This window comes from Prionailurus viverrinus, chromosome D3 (assembly GCF_022837055.1).
Source record: "Prionailurus viverrinus isolate Anna chromosome D3, UM_Priviv_1.0, whole genome shotgun sequence".
NCBI lineage: Eukaryota > Metazoa > Chordata > Mammalia > Carnivora > Felidae > Prionailurus > Prionailurus viverrinus.
The window spans coordinates 22427646-22441485 of NC_062572.1; the positions used below are offsets into that span (position 1 = coordinate 22427646).

The window sequence follows — 13840 nt, forward strand, 5'->3', positions numbered from 1 at the left end:
TATGCTTTTAAGTGGGAAAAAAAGGATACAAAATAGTACACATAGTATCACCATCTAAGTAAAAATACAAGCATGTGTATGTATATATGAAAATAAAACACTAAGGGGAGCCTGGCTGGCTCAGTCCGTAGAGCATGTGACTCTTGATCTTGGAGTTTTGAGTTCAAGCCCCACGATAGGCACAGAGATCACTTAAAAATTTTTTGGGAGGGGTACCTGGGCAGTTTAGTCAGTTAGGTGTCCAACTTCAGCTCAGGTCATTATCTCACAGCTGGTAAGTACAAGTCCCGTGTTGGGCTCTGTGCTGACAGCTCAGAGCCTGCAGCCTGCTTCGGATTCTGTGTCTCCCTCCCTCTTTGCCCTCCCCAGCTCATGCTCTGCCTCTCAAAAATAAACACTAAAAATTTTTTTTTTAATTTAAAAAAAAATTTGTTTTGAGAGAGTGAATGAGCAAGCAGGGGAGGGACAGAGAGAGGGAGAGAGAGAATCCCAAGCAGGCTTTATGCCAAGAGTCAGATGCCCAACCGACTGAGTGACCAGATGCCCCTAAAAAATATTTTTTAAAAGAAAATACTAAAAGATCACACCAAAATTTAAACACGGTTATCTGTACCTAGTAGGATTATATACCACTGTAAATTTTCTTCTGTATACTCTCTGTATTACCCAAATTTTCTAGAATAAATGTTTTCTTTTTAATTATGAAAACTGTTTTGGGCTCTTTTTTTTTTTAATTGTATATAAAATCATATATACTATATGTTCTCAAGCCAAAAAGGGTACTACATTTTGACAGAACTGTGTCAAAATGTTAACAGTGGTTGATTCTGAGTGGTAAATTGTTTCTTTTTCCTGCTTCTTTAATCTGTTTTTCAAATGGTCTACAATGAGCAAGTATTATATATAAACATATTTAGCATATGCTTGGTATCTAGCATTTGATGAACAAGTGGTACTTAATAATATTAATTCTGTAACTAGGAAAGACATTCCAACCAAATGGCCACCAGAGAATCAAATTCAAATCAGAGAAGATCCCAGATGATCCTCTGCAGTACGGCAGATCCAACAGGAAACCATACACACACACACACACACACACACACACACACACACACACACACACTTTTTTTTTTTTTTTAAGTAAAAAAAGAAACCTTAGCTAGTCAACAGTCCCAAAAACTCTATCTGGAAAAATGAGATTTGTTCACAATGAGATCAAATAGACTTCTAAGTCTATCAAATAGGTTTCTAAGTTCCACATTTAAAAAAAAGCAAAATGCTGATTTTTAGGAGATCATACAATACTTTTCTTTTAAAACTTTACTTTTTTAAAAAAATACTGATTGCAGGGGCGCCTGGGTGGCGCAGTCGGTTAAGCGTCCGACTTCAGCCAGGTCACGATCTCGCGGTCCGGGAGTTCAAGCCCCGCGTCAGGCTCTGGGCTGATGGCTCAGCCTGGAGCCAGTTTCCGATTCTGTGTCTCCCTCTCTCTCTGCCCCTCCCCTGTTCATGCTCTGTCTCTCTCTGTCCCCAAAATAAATAAACGTTGAAAAAAAAAAATTTAAAACAGAAATTAAAAAATATATATATACTGATTGCAGTACTGATTAAAGAATACATGGAGAATTTAGTCAGAGAAAATCAAAATGTTTACCTTCGAAGGAAAAATGACATTTCAAAGGCAGGGTCTCAAGGTAATGGAACTGTCTCATATGTCCTTATGTATTAACTCAATTACCGGGTGAAAAGACTAAGTTACAGAAAAATTATTTAATAATTATGACTTTATATAAATAATGACTATCTTTTCTTATATAAGGTCCCAGAGCATCTTCCTTTTTTTTTTTTTTTTTTTAATTTGCATGCCTCCATGTAGAAAAAAAAGTAACTTTTGATTCAGCATAGGAAGACTATAAATAAGTCTTCTGGAGAAATGGTAGATTTTGTGGCTTACATTTAACCATGAATGAGCAAAATATTAGGACAGATCTTTAAAAGTCTAAACCTGATGTTATGTCATGAGTTTTCATTTCTATATCTGGTACCATATGGATAAGGGCACTTGTGCAGAAAAACAAGAAATGTAAGAATGAATGGCATCTGAGTGGGTTTCTAAACCAGGGCTCAGCTAACTATAGCCTGCAGGCCAAATTCAGCCCATCTCCTATTTCTGTATGGCCCACAGCTAAGAATGGATTTTATACTTTTAAATGTTGAACAAAACAAAAAACTAAGAATTTGGGACAGAGACCTGAGACCCATGTGGCCTGAAGTGCAAAATCTTTACTCTCTGGTCCTTCACAGAAAAAGATTCTAAACCAAACACTTCATTTTGCAGAGTAGACTCAAGAGTCTCCCTGACCTGCCCACATCACCCTGCTAATCACCAGCAGTGCAGGAGTAGATTACAGCTTTCCTGACTCCTGGCCCACCTCTTTGGAGACACTAGCTTGTACTGGAAAGCGTGAATCTAGGTTCCATTTCTTGTTTTGCTCGAGGCTTAGTCACTTCATGGGCTGTGCTTTAAAATCTTCTAAGATTTTTCAAGGAATCTTGACCTTTCAACATTTTTAAATTTTTTTTTTTTCACTTATTTTTGAGAGAGCAGAGCACAAGTGGGGAAGGGGCAAAGAGAGAGGGAGACACAGAACGCGAAGCAGGCTCCAGGCTCTGAGCTGTTACTATAGAGCCCAACATGGAGCTCGAACTCACAAATCACAAGAACATGACCTGAGCTGAAGTAGGACACTTAACCGACTGAGCCACCCAGGAGCCCCTTGATCCTCCAACTTTTAAAACATCCCCATTTGGGGGGAAAAAATAATCCTTTATCTTTTCTTTCCTTTAGGATCAGTAGTTCAGATTAATCAAACAGGTCTAGTTGAGGAAGAAAAGTTCTTTACAAAAAGGATTCTAGCTAACAAAGGTAGGAGAAATGACTGAAGTAGAAAAATCACCCGGGCACCTGGGTGGCTCAGTCAGTTAAGCATCTGACTTCGGCTCCAGTCATGATCTCTTTTGGTTCATGAGTTCAAGCCCCGCATCGGGCTCTCTGCTGTTAGTGCAGAGCCTGCTCGCGATCCTCTGTACTCCCCTCTGTCTGCCCCTCTCCTGCTTATGCACATGTGCTCTCTGCCTCTCTCTGTCTCAAAAATAAATAAACATTAATGAAAAGAAAAAAGAAAAGAAAAGAAAATCACCATCTTGCAACAATCATAAATGAGTGAAACCATTAGGAGAAAAGTTGATGGGGAACTTCATAATGGAGGACCAGACTACATCACCAGAACCCACTGGTCAATTCTAGTGCCATTAAAAGTGAGTCAACCAGATGTAAATATGCTTGTGTTATACATAATGAATTTCAGGAAAGAGACCATTTTTTCTAAGAAGAAGGATTTGTTTTTCATTATACACTTTTTGCACTGTTTGAAGGCCTTACTCTGTGGACAATGTGCTCTTTGAATTAAAAGGCCCTTTTTTGCTCTTCTCCATAAACTGAAATTTAGGGATAATTATAATAAATCAAGAGTCATGCAATATGGTTAAAAAGGTAGCAAACCAGGAACTACTGTGCTAGTCATTTTGTATCTCCAAATATGTTTTTTAATCTGTAAAATGAGAAAGCTTGATTAAATACATTCATCTAAGGCTTTTTCTAGTTCTAAAATTATGAGTCTATACCTCCTTTATTACAGAATACCACGTGGCTTCAGCAACTTCCACTCATCTTAAAACCACTATAGCGCATTTTGGGATTTTTTCAGTTTGCTTCAGCAACAACAATCTAACATTTTAAGCTATTGTGTATTTTATCATACAGACATCCACATGCCTCCAATGCTGTATGCAGCCCAGTTACTACACTAGATCCTACTTCCATTTACTAGCTGATAAGTCAAGAGTGATGTAATATCTACCTGATGCCAGCAAATTCCACCTTCTGAGTGATATAGGCACATGTGCTGACCTAAGGGAAGACAGAAAGAGAAAGACTATGAGATTCAACAACACATCAAGGCCATAAAAGGTCACAAAGAAAGTCTCCTGCCTTTCTAATTTCTTCTAACAACCCAAGGTTCAATTAATGTGGGAGTAATAGATTTACCCCATAGGGAAACCTGCTGGGGCAGGTATAACAGTAGGTTCTTACGAGTGTGGCAAGTATAGACAACAGTAAGAATAAACGCCTAGCCTCACTAATACACTTATCTTCACACATGTTTGCATATATATCTACATTTACATAGTCATTTAATTACAGAACATTGATTTCTTATTTCAGCTCTCAATTTATAGAATGGAACTCTCTCCCATCCAATAAAAAAATGAGCAAACATTTTTTTCTGAAAATATACACTGTATGAAAGAAAATTCTACCTACAATGCGTTGCTTCATAATACTCAAAATGCCTAATAAGAAGAATGTTCAGTACCAGCTCGCAATGAACTGATCGTTTTAGGTGGAAAATGTTAATTCAAAATAAAGAAACCAAGAAAACAGGAGCAGGATGCGGCAAAAAGCAGTCTAACCTAGAAGCAACAAAATCTGGGTTCTAGCTTGGTGTCAACCACTGACTGGTTTTTTTGGCTTAGGTAATCACTTACCTTTTCAATCTGTTTTCACATCTATAAGCTAATAAATTTATATGGGTAATAAATACCTGTCCACAGGGAGGTGATGTGAACATCTGAAAGCTAAAATTCCGTTCAAATGTAAAATGATATTATAATTTACCATCCAAACAAAAAAATGTGAAGTAAAAATCTATAAACAAGCAAATCAAAGCTCAAAAAAACTACAAAAAGAGAATGGAAGAAGATACACAAAGAATTTACAATAATTCTCTGTGATGCTGGAATTGGAAAGGATTTTATACTCTTCTCTCCACTAAATCTATCTCTATGAGGAACGTGGATTATTAATACAATGGAAAAAGTAAGAGACTTTTTTTTTTAATCATATCTTACCAAACTTTTCTTTAATCGCCACATATCCCCTCGGCCAATATATTGATCCTTAAAGGTTAATTCCACTAGGTCAAGGGTGACATCCTGAAAGGGATAATCAAATATATCTCTCTGCATTACTCTGCCACACTTCATAGTCTTAAGATAATGCACACTAAGCATGAAGAACCCTTTTAGCAAGAAAAAACTACTGGAAGACCATCCAATAACAGAAACCTGACAGAATTTCATCCTGCCAGGAAAGGCTTTTGAGCACAGATGATAAGTCTACAACAGATGTTACAGCAGCTGTATCATGATTAAGTGCAAAGAGTACCAAAGTAATAATTCTGTGTTTAGTCTTGACTCTGGCACATAAACAGGCCACTGAGCTCTGTGCTTTATTTCTTTAGAGAATGTCAATAGTATCTTATACACAATGATTTTTACCTATTATAACATCATTTCTCATTTCAGAAAAAAAAAAAAGAGAACACATACAAAAATTATAATATTTCAATAGAAAATTTTACTATTAGCTTCACAAGCAGACATATATATAGAATCTTTTTAGGACACTTAAAAAAAAAAAAGGTGAGGGCTTTTTTTTTTTAATTTTTTTAACCTTTGTTGATTTTTGAGACAGAGAGAGAGCGCATGAACAGGGGAGGTTCAGAGAGAGAGGGAGACACAGAATCTGAAATAGGCTCCAGGCTCTGAGCTGTCAGCACAGAGCCCAACGTGGGGCTCGAACTCACGGAGTGTGAGATCATGACCCGAGCCGGAGTCGGACGCTCAACCGACTGAGCCACCCAGGCGCCCCGGGTGAGGGCTTTAAATGAAACCTACATAATACCTATAATCTAAATGACCTATATACAACCACATATTTAATAGTCCAACACTACACTTAAGCAACTCGTTATTACCTTAGAGACCTAACCTTTAGGAATGGTATTAATCATTCCCAAAAGATATTCAAGTCCAGAACCAAAACGTACCTTAGGGTCTACAACATTCACATAAACATCTTGATAAGGTCTTAGACGGAACACTTGAGTCACGGTCTGGTCCACGCTAATAGTTTCTGAAACAGAAGAAATCTGGATCAGATAACATATTCAAAAGAACCAAGTTTCTAATCTATAAATACTCATTTGACATGCAACACAAATGATCCTTGGACATGGGCAAGAAATATTCTCTGCCTTCCAGCATCTTAAAGTTTTGAATTCTCTGTTTTTTAGGTGAAGCAAGCAGGTGAAATAAGACCTGAGCCTCTAGCAATTAAAATACAAGAAAGACAGAGGGGTGCCTGGGCCAGTTAAGTGTCTGACTTCAGCTCAGGTCATGATCTCATGGTTCGTGGGATCAAGCCTCACACCGGGTTCTGTGCAAAAAAAATAAAATAAAAAGTAAAATAAAATAAAATAAAATAGACAGAAATGGAGACAGCGGAAAATAACGAATTTAAGAAGCAACTTCAAAAAGTTCAAAGAACTGCTGAGGCGCCTGGGTGGCTCAGTTGGTTAAGTGTCCAACTTGGCTCAAGTCATGATCTCGCAGTTTGTGAGTTCAAGCCCCACATCAGGCTCTGTGCTGACAACTCGGAGCCTGGAGCCTGCTTCGGATTCTGTGTCTCCTTCTCTCTCTGCCCCTCCCCTGCTCACATTCTGTCTCTCTCTCTCTCTCTCAAAAATAAATAAAACATTAAAAAAAAAAGTTCAAAGAACTATGAAAGTTCAGAAGAGGAAGGAGATCATTTCTCACTTGGAATGAAAGTAGAGAAGGTAGATAAGAGAGAAACAAACTTCTCAATGAGCCCATACATCTGGTAAATAAAAAACATAACAGGTGGCAGGAAATGGGATGGTGAGGGTAAGGAAGAAACTATTAGGATTTGGATTTTATAAAATATTTCCCCATCATATTGTATTGTAAAAGTAGTGGACATCACAATCCTTTAGAATACATTATAATTTTTTTCTTTTAAGTACTATTTAAGGAATTACTTTATTTGCTATCAATTAACATTTTGGTTCTTTGATCCCCCATGGTAAGGGGATCAGATCCAGAATGAGAAAGTAGAATGGTGGCTCTGCCTCCTCCACTTACTGACTTCAGACAAGCTAATTCACCTCGCTGAGATTAAGTTTCCTCACTCAGTCAAGAGTTGTGTGGGAAGACAAAAAGAAAGAGACATTACAAAAAGCTCTCAGCACAGTGCCTTGCATTTGTGATAGGTAATGATCAATGTTTCTTTATCCTGTCTCACCCAGAGTAGGCACTTCACACACATCTTGTGAAAAAATATTTAGGAAAGCATGCTTTGCCAACAATTGTTTTGTTTTGTTTTGTTTTGTTTTGTTTTGAGTTAAGCATAAAGCTTCACCTATGCAGGTTAACTTTCCCCCTGACAAAAAAGATGGCTTCTTGGGGTGCCTGGCTGGCTCAGTCAGTAGAACATGCAACTCTTGATCTTGGGATTGTGAGTTTGAACCCCACATTGAGTACTGAGATCACTTAAATAAATAAACCCTTAAAAAAAAAAAGATGATGATTCCTTCAGTGCCCTCAAGATGCTGACAAATGAGATTCCTTGGCAGTTTCAATATCTGACAATTTTTTTAAGGGAACACAATTTGATAAGGAAAGAAGTACGCTGCCCACATTCCCTGAGATTATGAAGAGACATTTCTTACAGTTTCTGAAACAGTTTCTCTAAGTACAAAAATCTTAAGAGAAGAGAGATGGAATTCTTACCTTTCTGTAAATCTTCCTTAAGTGATTTGACCTGCAAAAGCAGAGGGCTGGAGAAAAAAGCAACAAAGAGATGGGATGCTGTAAGCGGTAATTAACCAGCTTTCTTCACCCCCCAACAAAAGGCAAACAGATCCCTCTGGACATAATGTAACCTGCAGCACAACAAGGGGAGAAAGTTCTCTTAGAAACAGAGAAACTATGCACTTGCACTCAAGGAAACAGATAAATGCTACACAATTTTCAGAGTTCTCATTTCAGCTTTAAAAACAAAAGAATAGACTACTTTTTAAAAGATCATCGGTTTATCAAATCCTAGAGAACAGGAACATTTTTATGTAAAAGCTAAGAGCTGTCTTGCCCATCAAGGCCCTTAAACAAAATATTCGGAAACATCAACCTGTCCAATTAGTTCCCTTGATCCTAATGAGAGGTTTACCTGTATTCATCATTGGGGTGAGCAATCTCCACAATGTCTCCAAGCTTGATGTGAGGAAACACTTTGGGGTTCATGACTAGCTCATCATCTGAAAGATAATTGGGCAATTTCAAATAGAAAAGAGACTCATGTGGGCAACCAGTTATGGTATACGTTCTCAGGTTGGGTCATCATAACCTCATACAGGGACACAAAGCTAGTGAGTAGATGAGTGGGTCAACTTTCAGGGACCTTTGTCCTCAGAGATCATGTTCTTTCTACTACCGCCCCAACAATCCCAGGGAAAAAGCAGTCCTTGCTCTCTGGAAATTAAACCTCTGGGACACCTTACTCCCTTGAATTATCACATACCTGGCATACACCGGGAACAAACTGTCTGGGTCCCACAGATACAGCACAATCCTTTACATTTATATAGTGTTCAAAGAATTTCCAAAAATACTGTCTTAATATGATCCTCATAATAAATCTTCGGATGTAACAGAAGTGAAGAAATGATGTAGGTGATACAGGCCTAAGGGTAAACAGCTGATAACAGCACAACCAAGACTGACTACTAGTCCAAGGTTCCTTCTGCCTAAAGCCTACCACATCTCATGTCATTAAAAAGAAAAAGAAAAAAACAAGCCAAATAAAATGCCTTAGATTTTAGGAGGCAGCACTTGATCAGGGAGAAACTTTGGATACCAGTTCACATTAGGGTCCAATGAGACTCTTAAAATAGAAGGAAGACATAATTTCATATGTTTATCTCCCCTACCCTCACTGGGAGTGGGGAGAACTCTTTCTTATATAACAAACTCAGAACCATAAAGACAGAGTGATTTTTTTTTCTGGTTTAATTTTGAGAGAAAGATGTGGTCTTTAATTATGCTAAAATCCATGACAAATAAGTATATCTAAATTTCAAATATAATCAAAACCAACAAAAATTCAACCTAGGATGGCAAAGCACTGGGTTAATACCAAATTTTATTTGGTACACTGCTTCCATTGAAAGTTTTATGCCAAATCCTCTGTGATGCCTTCCCCTAACTTCCATAGTCTGAATTAAACTCCCTGAGCACTGAGCATAAATTCCACTCTGTTTCATTTTATCTTTTTTTTTTTTTTTTTTTTTTTTTTTTTTTTTTTTTTTTCATATCTGTCACATCAAGCTGAAAGCTCCTTAAGGACAAGGGACCTTATCATATTCACAACCTTTATGTTTAGCATAGATATGCAGCTAAGTTTGTTGGATGTGTTTCTAATCATAGTCCTGAAGGAGACTGGGTATAGCACCTAGCTATAGTAAACTATACATTGTATAGTAGACTTGCATACATTGTATATACACTGTATATACTATAGCCTTGCATCCTTCCCTCTGACAAGTTATTTCTGTTGTCTATTCAATTCTATTCCACAAATGTTTAGGCAGCATCTATCATTAATAGACATTAATACAAAGTCTAATATTAACAAAGGTCTGCATTTTAGCAGAAATTGTAGTTTTTTTAAATATCTATTTTTGAGACAAAGAGAGTACAAGCTGGGGAAGCACAGAGACAGAGGGACAGACAAAATCCCAAGCAGGCTCCGTGCTGTCAGCACAGACCCGACAGAGGCTCGCTTTCACAGATCATGAGATCATGACCTGAGCTGAAATCAAGAGTCAGACACTAAACCGACTGAGCCACTCAGGTGCCCCAAAAATTGTATTTTAAATATAGCAACTGCCTGGTATATATTGTCCTGGTAATTATAATGGTTCCATTTACTGAGTGGCCCTGAGCATGGTACTCTGCTAAATACTTTACATACATCATCTTACTCAATCTCCACAAACTTTATGATATAGAAACTAGTGTTTTCCCTTTTGGGTAGTCCTTGCCCTTGGGAGACTTACACATATGTAAGAGCAAATACACAGTAAAACATAATTTTTAAATGACTCATTGTATTGTTAATTCCAATTTCTGAAGCAAATAAGGTTGTTAGGACAGAAAGGAAAATTATTTCTTCACAAAAAGAAAAAGATCGTATTACTAATTGCCATCCTATTCTGCATATTTATAGACTCAAGGTGTTAAAAGAAACAGAGAAACTGTTCTAATGTGCTTGAGGCTGTAAGTAAGATAAACTAGGGGCTTGCCTGAGGTCACAGGGAAAGTTAGAGGCAGAGCTGAAAAATCTCGTTTAGCACAGAACAATATGCTGTGTCCTGCTCCTTCTTACTATGCCTGGAAACCAGGCAAAGGTTCACGCTTTGATCATACCTTTCTAATGTATATTTACTACTGCTCTCAATGAATGTAAGTTTTTCTTATCTGCCAAACCAGTGCAGACTAGGATTTTACAGAACATATATAGTAAATACATAATATAAAATACAAATAAATGGAAGGTAGTAAACTGGCAACATTCACATTGTTCCTTAAAAATCAGAACACAAGTGCTTTTAGAAGGGGCCTGTGCTCTCGCATGCTACTGCCCTCCCTGCTACTGTATTACACTTGCTGGTTCGCTCAGTTAAGTCACCTCCAGCCTCTATTGTCATGAGTCAGTGTGTCATTTTTGAAGCACTGGACACACTAGAACCTCAGTCAACTTACGCAACCCCCCAAAACGGATCAATACTGACCACTGCCCCCAAAGCCCTTCTTGTGGATGACGAGTTTGTAGACCTTTGTTGTTCTCATCTTGTACTGTTGTTTCCTTCAGCTGTTCCAAGCTTGGGGGAGAGAAGTCATCTTGCCTCCCTGCCACTGAAACACAAAAAGGCTGGGATGTCAGATTTTTCCTTGCAACTGCTCTTTGGTTTTAGGCCAGTGAATATACCAGTACTGTTCAGATGAGTGGCAGCACCAACTCTTGGATGAAATCACTCCTCCAATTACGAGGAGGGTTGGAGGACCAAAAACAAAACAAAACAAAACAAAACAAAACAAAACAAAAAAAAACCAGAAAACACCACAAAATCTGGGAACTAAGGGGAATTCAGGCCAGGGTGGATTCTAACTTCCAAGAATATATTCTATCACACCCTGAAGGGAAACCTTGTAGTGAATTAGGCACTCACTACCTTGTCTCTATCTAAAACAATAACACCCAAATATCAAAGAGATCTTGAAAGAGGTTTAGCGCATTCATTTTGTAGATGAGGAAAGTGAGGGCCAGAGCAAGGGACTTGCCCAAGGTCACTCAGACACTGAGACACTCCCACCGTCCACGTTCCGCGGTCAATCTCCTGGGCAAGGAGAGTATAAACAGGAGGAAGGCAGGAGTTCGTTCTCCGAACGTCCATCTGTACACACTCTCGGCGGTTCCTCCTCCCCAACCCTCATTTCACAGCAGCGGTCACTGAAGCTCAGAGAGGGATGGAGACACACAGCGGGCTGGGGAGTGGGACCTGGACTCGAACCTGGGTCACGGCCCCCTCCCTCAGGCTCCACAAACCCGGGCCCGGCGAGTAGCCCCACTCACCCGCAGCTCCGGAGCCCCTTCCCCCTTCAGGCCGGGACTCCGAGGCCCCAACCCTCCCGAGGTCCCCTGCGTCTCCTCGGGACGCCCCGCCTACGGCCCCACAGCCCTTGCGGCTTCCGTGCCGGACCTCGAGGAGCCTGCCTGCCCGCCCCAGCCACAGAGCGCTCACCTGAGAACCCGCGCAGCTCCGGTGGCTCCGCCCCGGGGCCCCGCCCCCTTCCCGCCCACCTGCCCCGGGCCGCTCTGGCCGGGCCTCCTCCTCATCTCGGTGTCCGCGCCACTTCCCCATCCGGGGCTCTCGCCAGGGGCGGGGCGTCGTGTGCGGCCTCTAACTCCGGCGGCCTCCTGGGTTTCCCGCCCGGTGACCCGACCGCAGCCAGCCTTAGAAAGAAAATCCTTTTATTCCCAGACATTATCACATAGATCCATACCGGGAGCTTCGTTTCCGATTCAGTCCCTCAAAAGGGCAAACTCAGGCGAGTCTCCCCGGATCCATTAACGGTGTTAATGGACCTTCGCCAGGCCTCACCGGGCTAGTGAGAAGCACAAAATAGTTTCCTGGAGAACTTTTGTAAAATGCAAAAGCTGAGCACTCGCAATTTAATGCGATGGACAGTGCTGGGAAGTATTCATTTGGGTGCCCTTTTCAAGTCCCTCCAAACCCCAAACGATATTCTGTACCTCTCTGGTTGTTAATAGCTACAATAGCTTCCACAGACGCCCTTATGAAATGGTCACGTCCCTATTAGGTGGCTGATACTCTCACAGACGGGTGAACAGGGGACACTAAACTCCTCGGAAGGAAGCTCTTGACCCCATCAAGTCCAACTTGGCTCTGAAGGCTGAGCGTTTAACCAGCATCCTTGTTACACGCCAGAGCTCAGTCTAAGCCCCTATTTGTCAGGACATCTTTCTGTTGAGAAAATCAGAACTGCCTCGGCTGTGCCTGAAACTCTCCCAAGAGCTCCTGACAAGTTGCCATCTCCATCTAATTGACTTAACGGCTTTTGGAAATTTTCTGAATGTTTAAAGAAAAAAGCGTCACATACCACAAAGGAGTGGGGAGAAGAGGCTCTGGCAAGACAAGAGTTTCCTTAAACATCCATATTTTACTTTAGGGTTCAGAAGTTGAAGGACTATAAAATAATTGTAATTTTTTATATTAAAACATGAAATCAAGTGTACTGCAACAGTTGCAAAAAGACTTTCAGGGATAAAATGTTAAATATAAATAACATTTTAATGTTGCTAATTCAGGGGACCTGCTCAGATCTCCCCAGACTTTTTTTTTTTTTTCCAACGTTTATTTATTTTTGGGACAGAGAGAGACAGAGCATGAACAGGGGAGGGGCAGAGAGAGAGGGAGACACAGAATCAGAAACAGGCTCCAGGCTCTGAGCCATCAGCCCAGAGCCTGACGCGGGGCTCGAACTCACGGACACGGACCGTGAGATCGTGACCTGGCTGAAGTCCGACGCTCAACCGACTGCACCACCCAGGCGCCCCTCTCCCCAGACTTTTATCTGCAGTAGTGGCTGGTAGGAAATTCTTCCATCCCAGAGGGACTAATGGGATTCTCTCTCCTGGGCCTTCAAGGAAATTTGATTTCTGTCTTCTGAGAGATGTCCATGACTGGTGTTTTATCTTAGAAATGCAAATATTTCACTTTTTAACTTGGCAAAAATTAGTAAAAATCTTTGACAGGTTTTGAGCTTTTTAAAAATTGTCAAAGTCTGGTCAAGGTTAGGGGAGGCTGGAGCAGTTAGCTCCTGTACTGGGGATCTAGTCCAGGGGATCCTTGGTTCTAAGATCACTATGTTACAACCAGCTGCACAATAGCCTGTTTTTGGCAGTGTGACTGCACCAGATCCTTCTCTTTTCTCAATTTTCTCCCTTGTCAGATGGGAATAAAAAGTACATGTATATCCTTGTTCACAAGGTGTTTGAGGGTCAAATGAAATGAGGAACGTGTTACATTAGGTCATTGAAATTAAAAGAATTTAAAATGCTATGTATAAATGTAGAACATTATATATATATGTGTATTTTAATGTTTTTATTTATTTTTGAAGGAGAGAGAGACAGAGTGTGAGTTGGAGAGGGACAGAGAGAGAGGGAGACACAATCCGAAGCAGGCTCCAGGCTCTGAGCTGTCAGCACAGAGCCGGATGCAGGGTTCGAACTCACAAACTGTGAGATCATGACCTGAGTCGAAGTCAGACA

The 13840-nt window shown here is 40.2% G+C and overlaps 1 protein-coding gene across 9 annotated transcripts in view; it reads right to left on the minus strand.

Annotated features, from left to right (window-relative positions):
- The window catches only part of DEPDC5 (DEP domain containing 5, GATOR1 subcomplex subunit), a 127058-nt gene extending 115235 nt beyond the window's left edge, over positions 1-11823 (minus strand). For 7 of the 9 annotated variants that reach the window (XM_047827812.1, XM_047827813.1, XM_047827810.1 and 4 more), the window contains exons 1-7: positions 11618-11752; positions 10776-10899; positions 8153-8240; positions 7717-7763; positions 5955-6040; positions 4975-5058; positions 3924-3973 (exon numbers count right to left, since the gene is read on the minus strand). In XM_047827812.1, the coding sequence (XP_047683768.1) occupies positions 3924-3973; positions 4975-5058; positions 5955-6040; positions 7717-7763; positions 8153-8240; positions 10776-10833 (413 nt within the window). In that variant the 5' untranslated portion in view covers positions 10834-10899; positions 11618-11752. Of the gene's footprint in view, positions 1-3923; positions 3974-4974; positions 5059-5954; positions 6041-7716; positions 7869-8152; positions 8241-10775; positions 10900-11617; positions 11753-11786 lie in introns of those variants that run through there. The other 2 variants (XM_047827806.1, XM_047827814.1) reach the window with 2 other exon arrangements.
- Positions 11824-13840: the final 2017 nt, after the last annotated feature.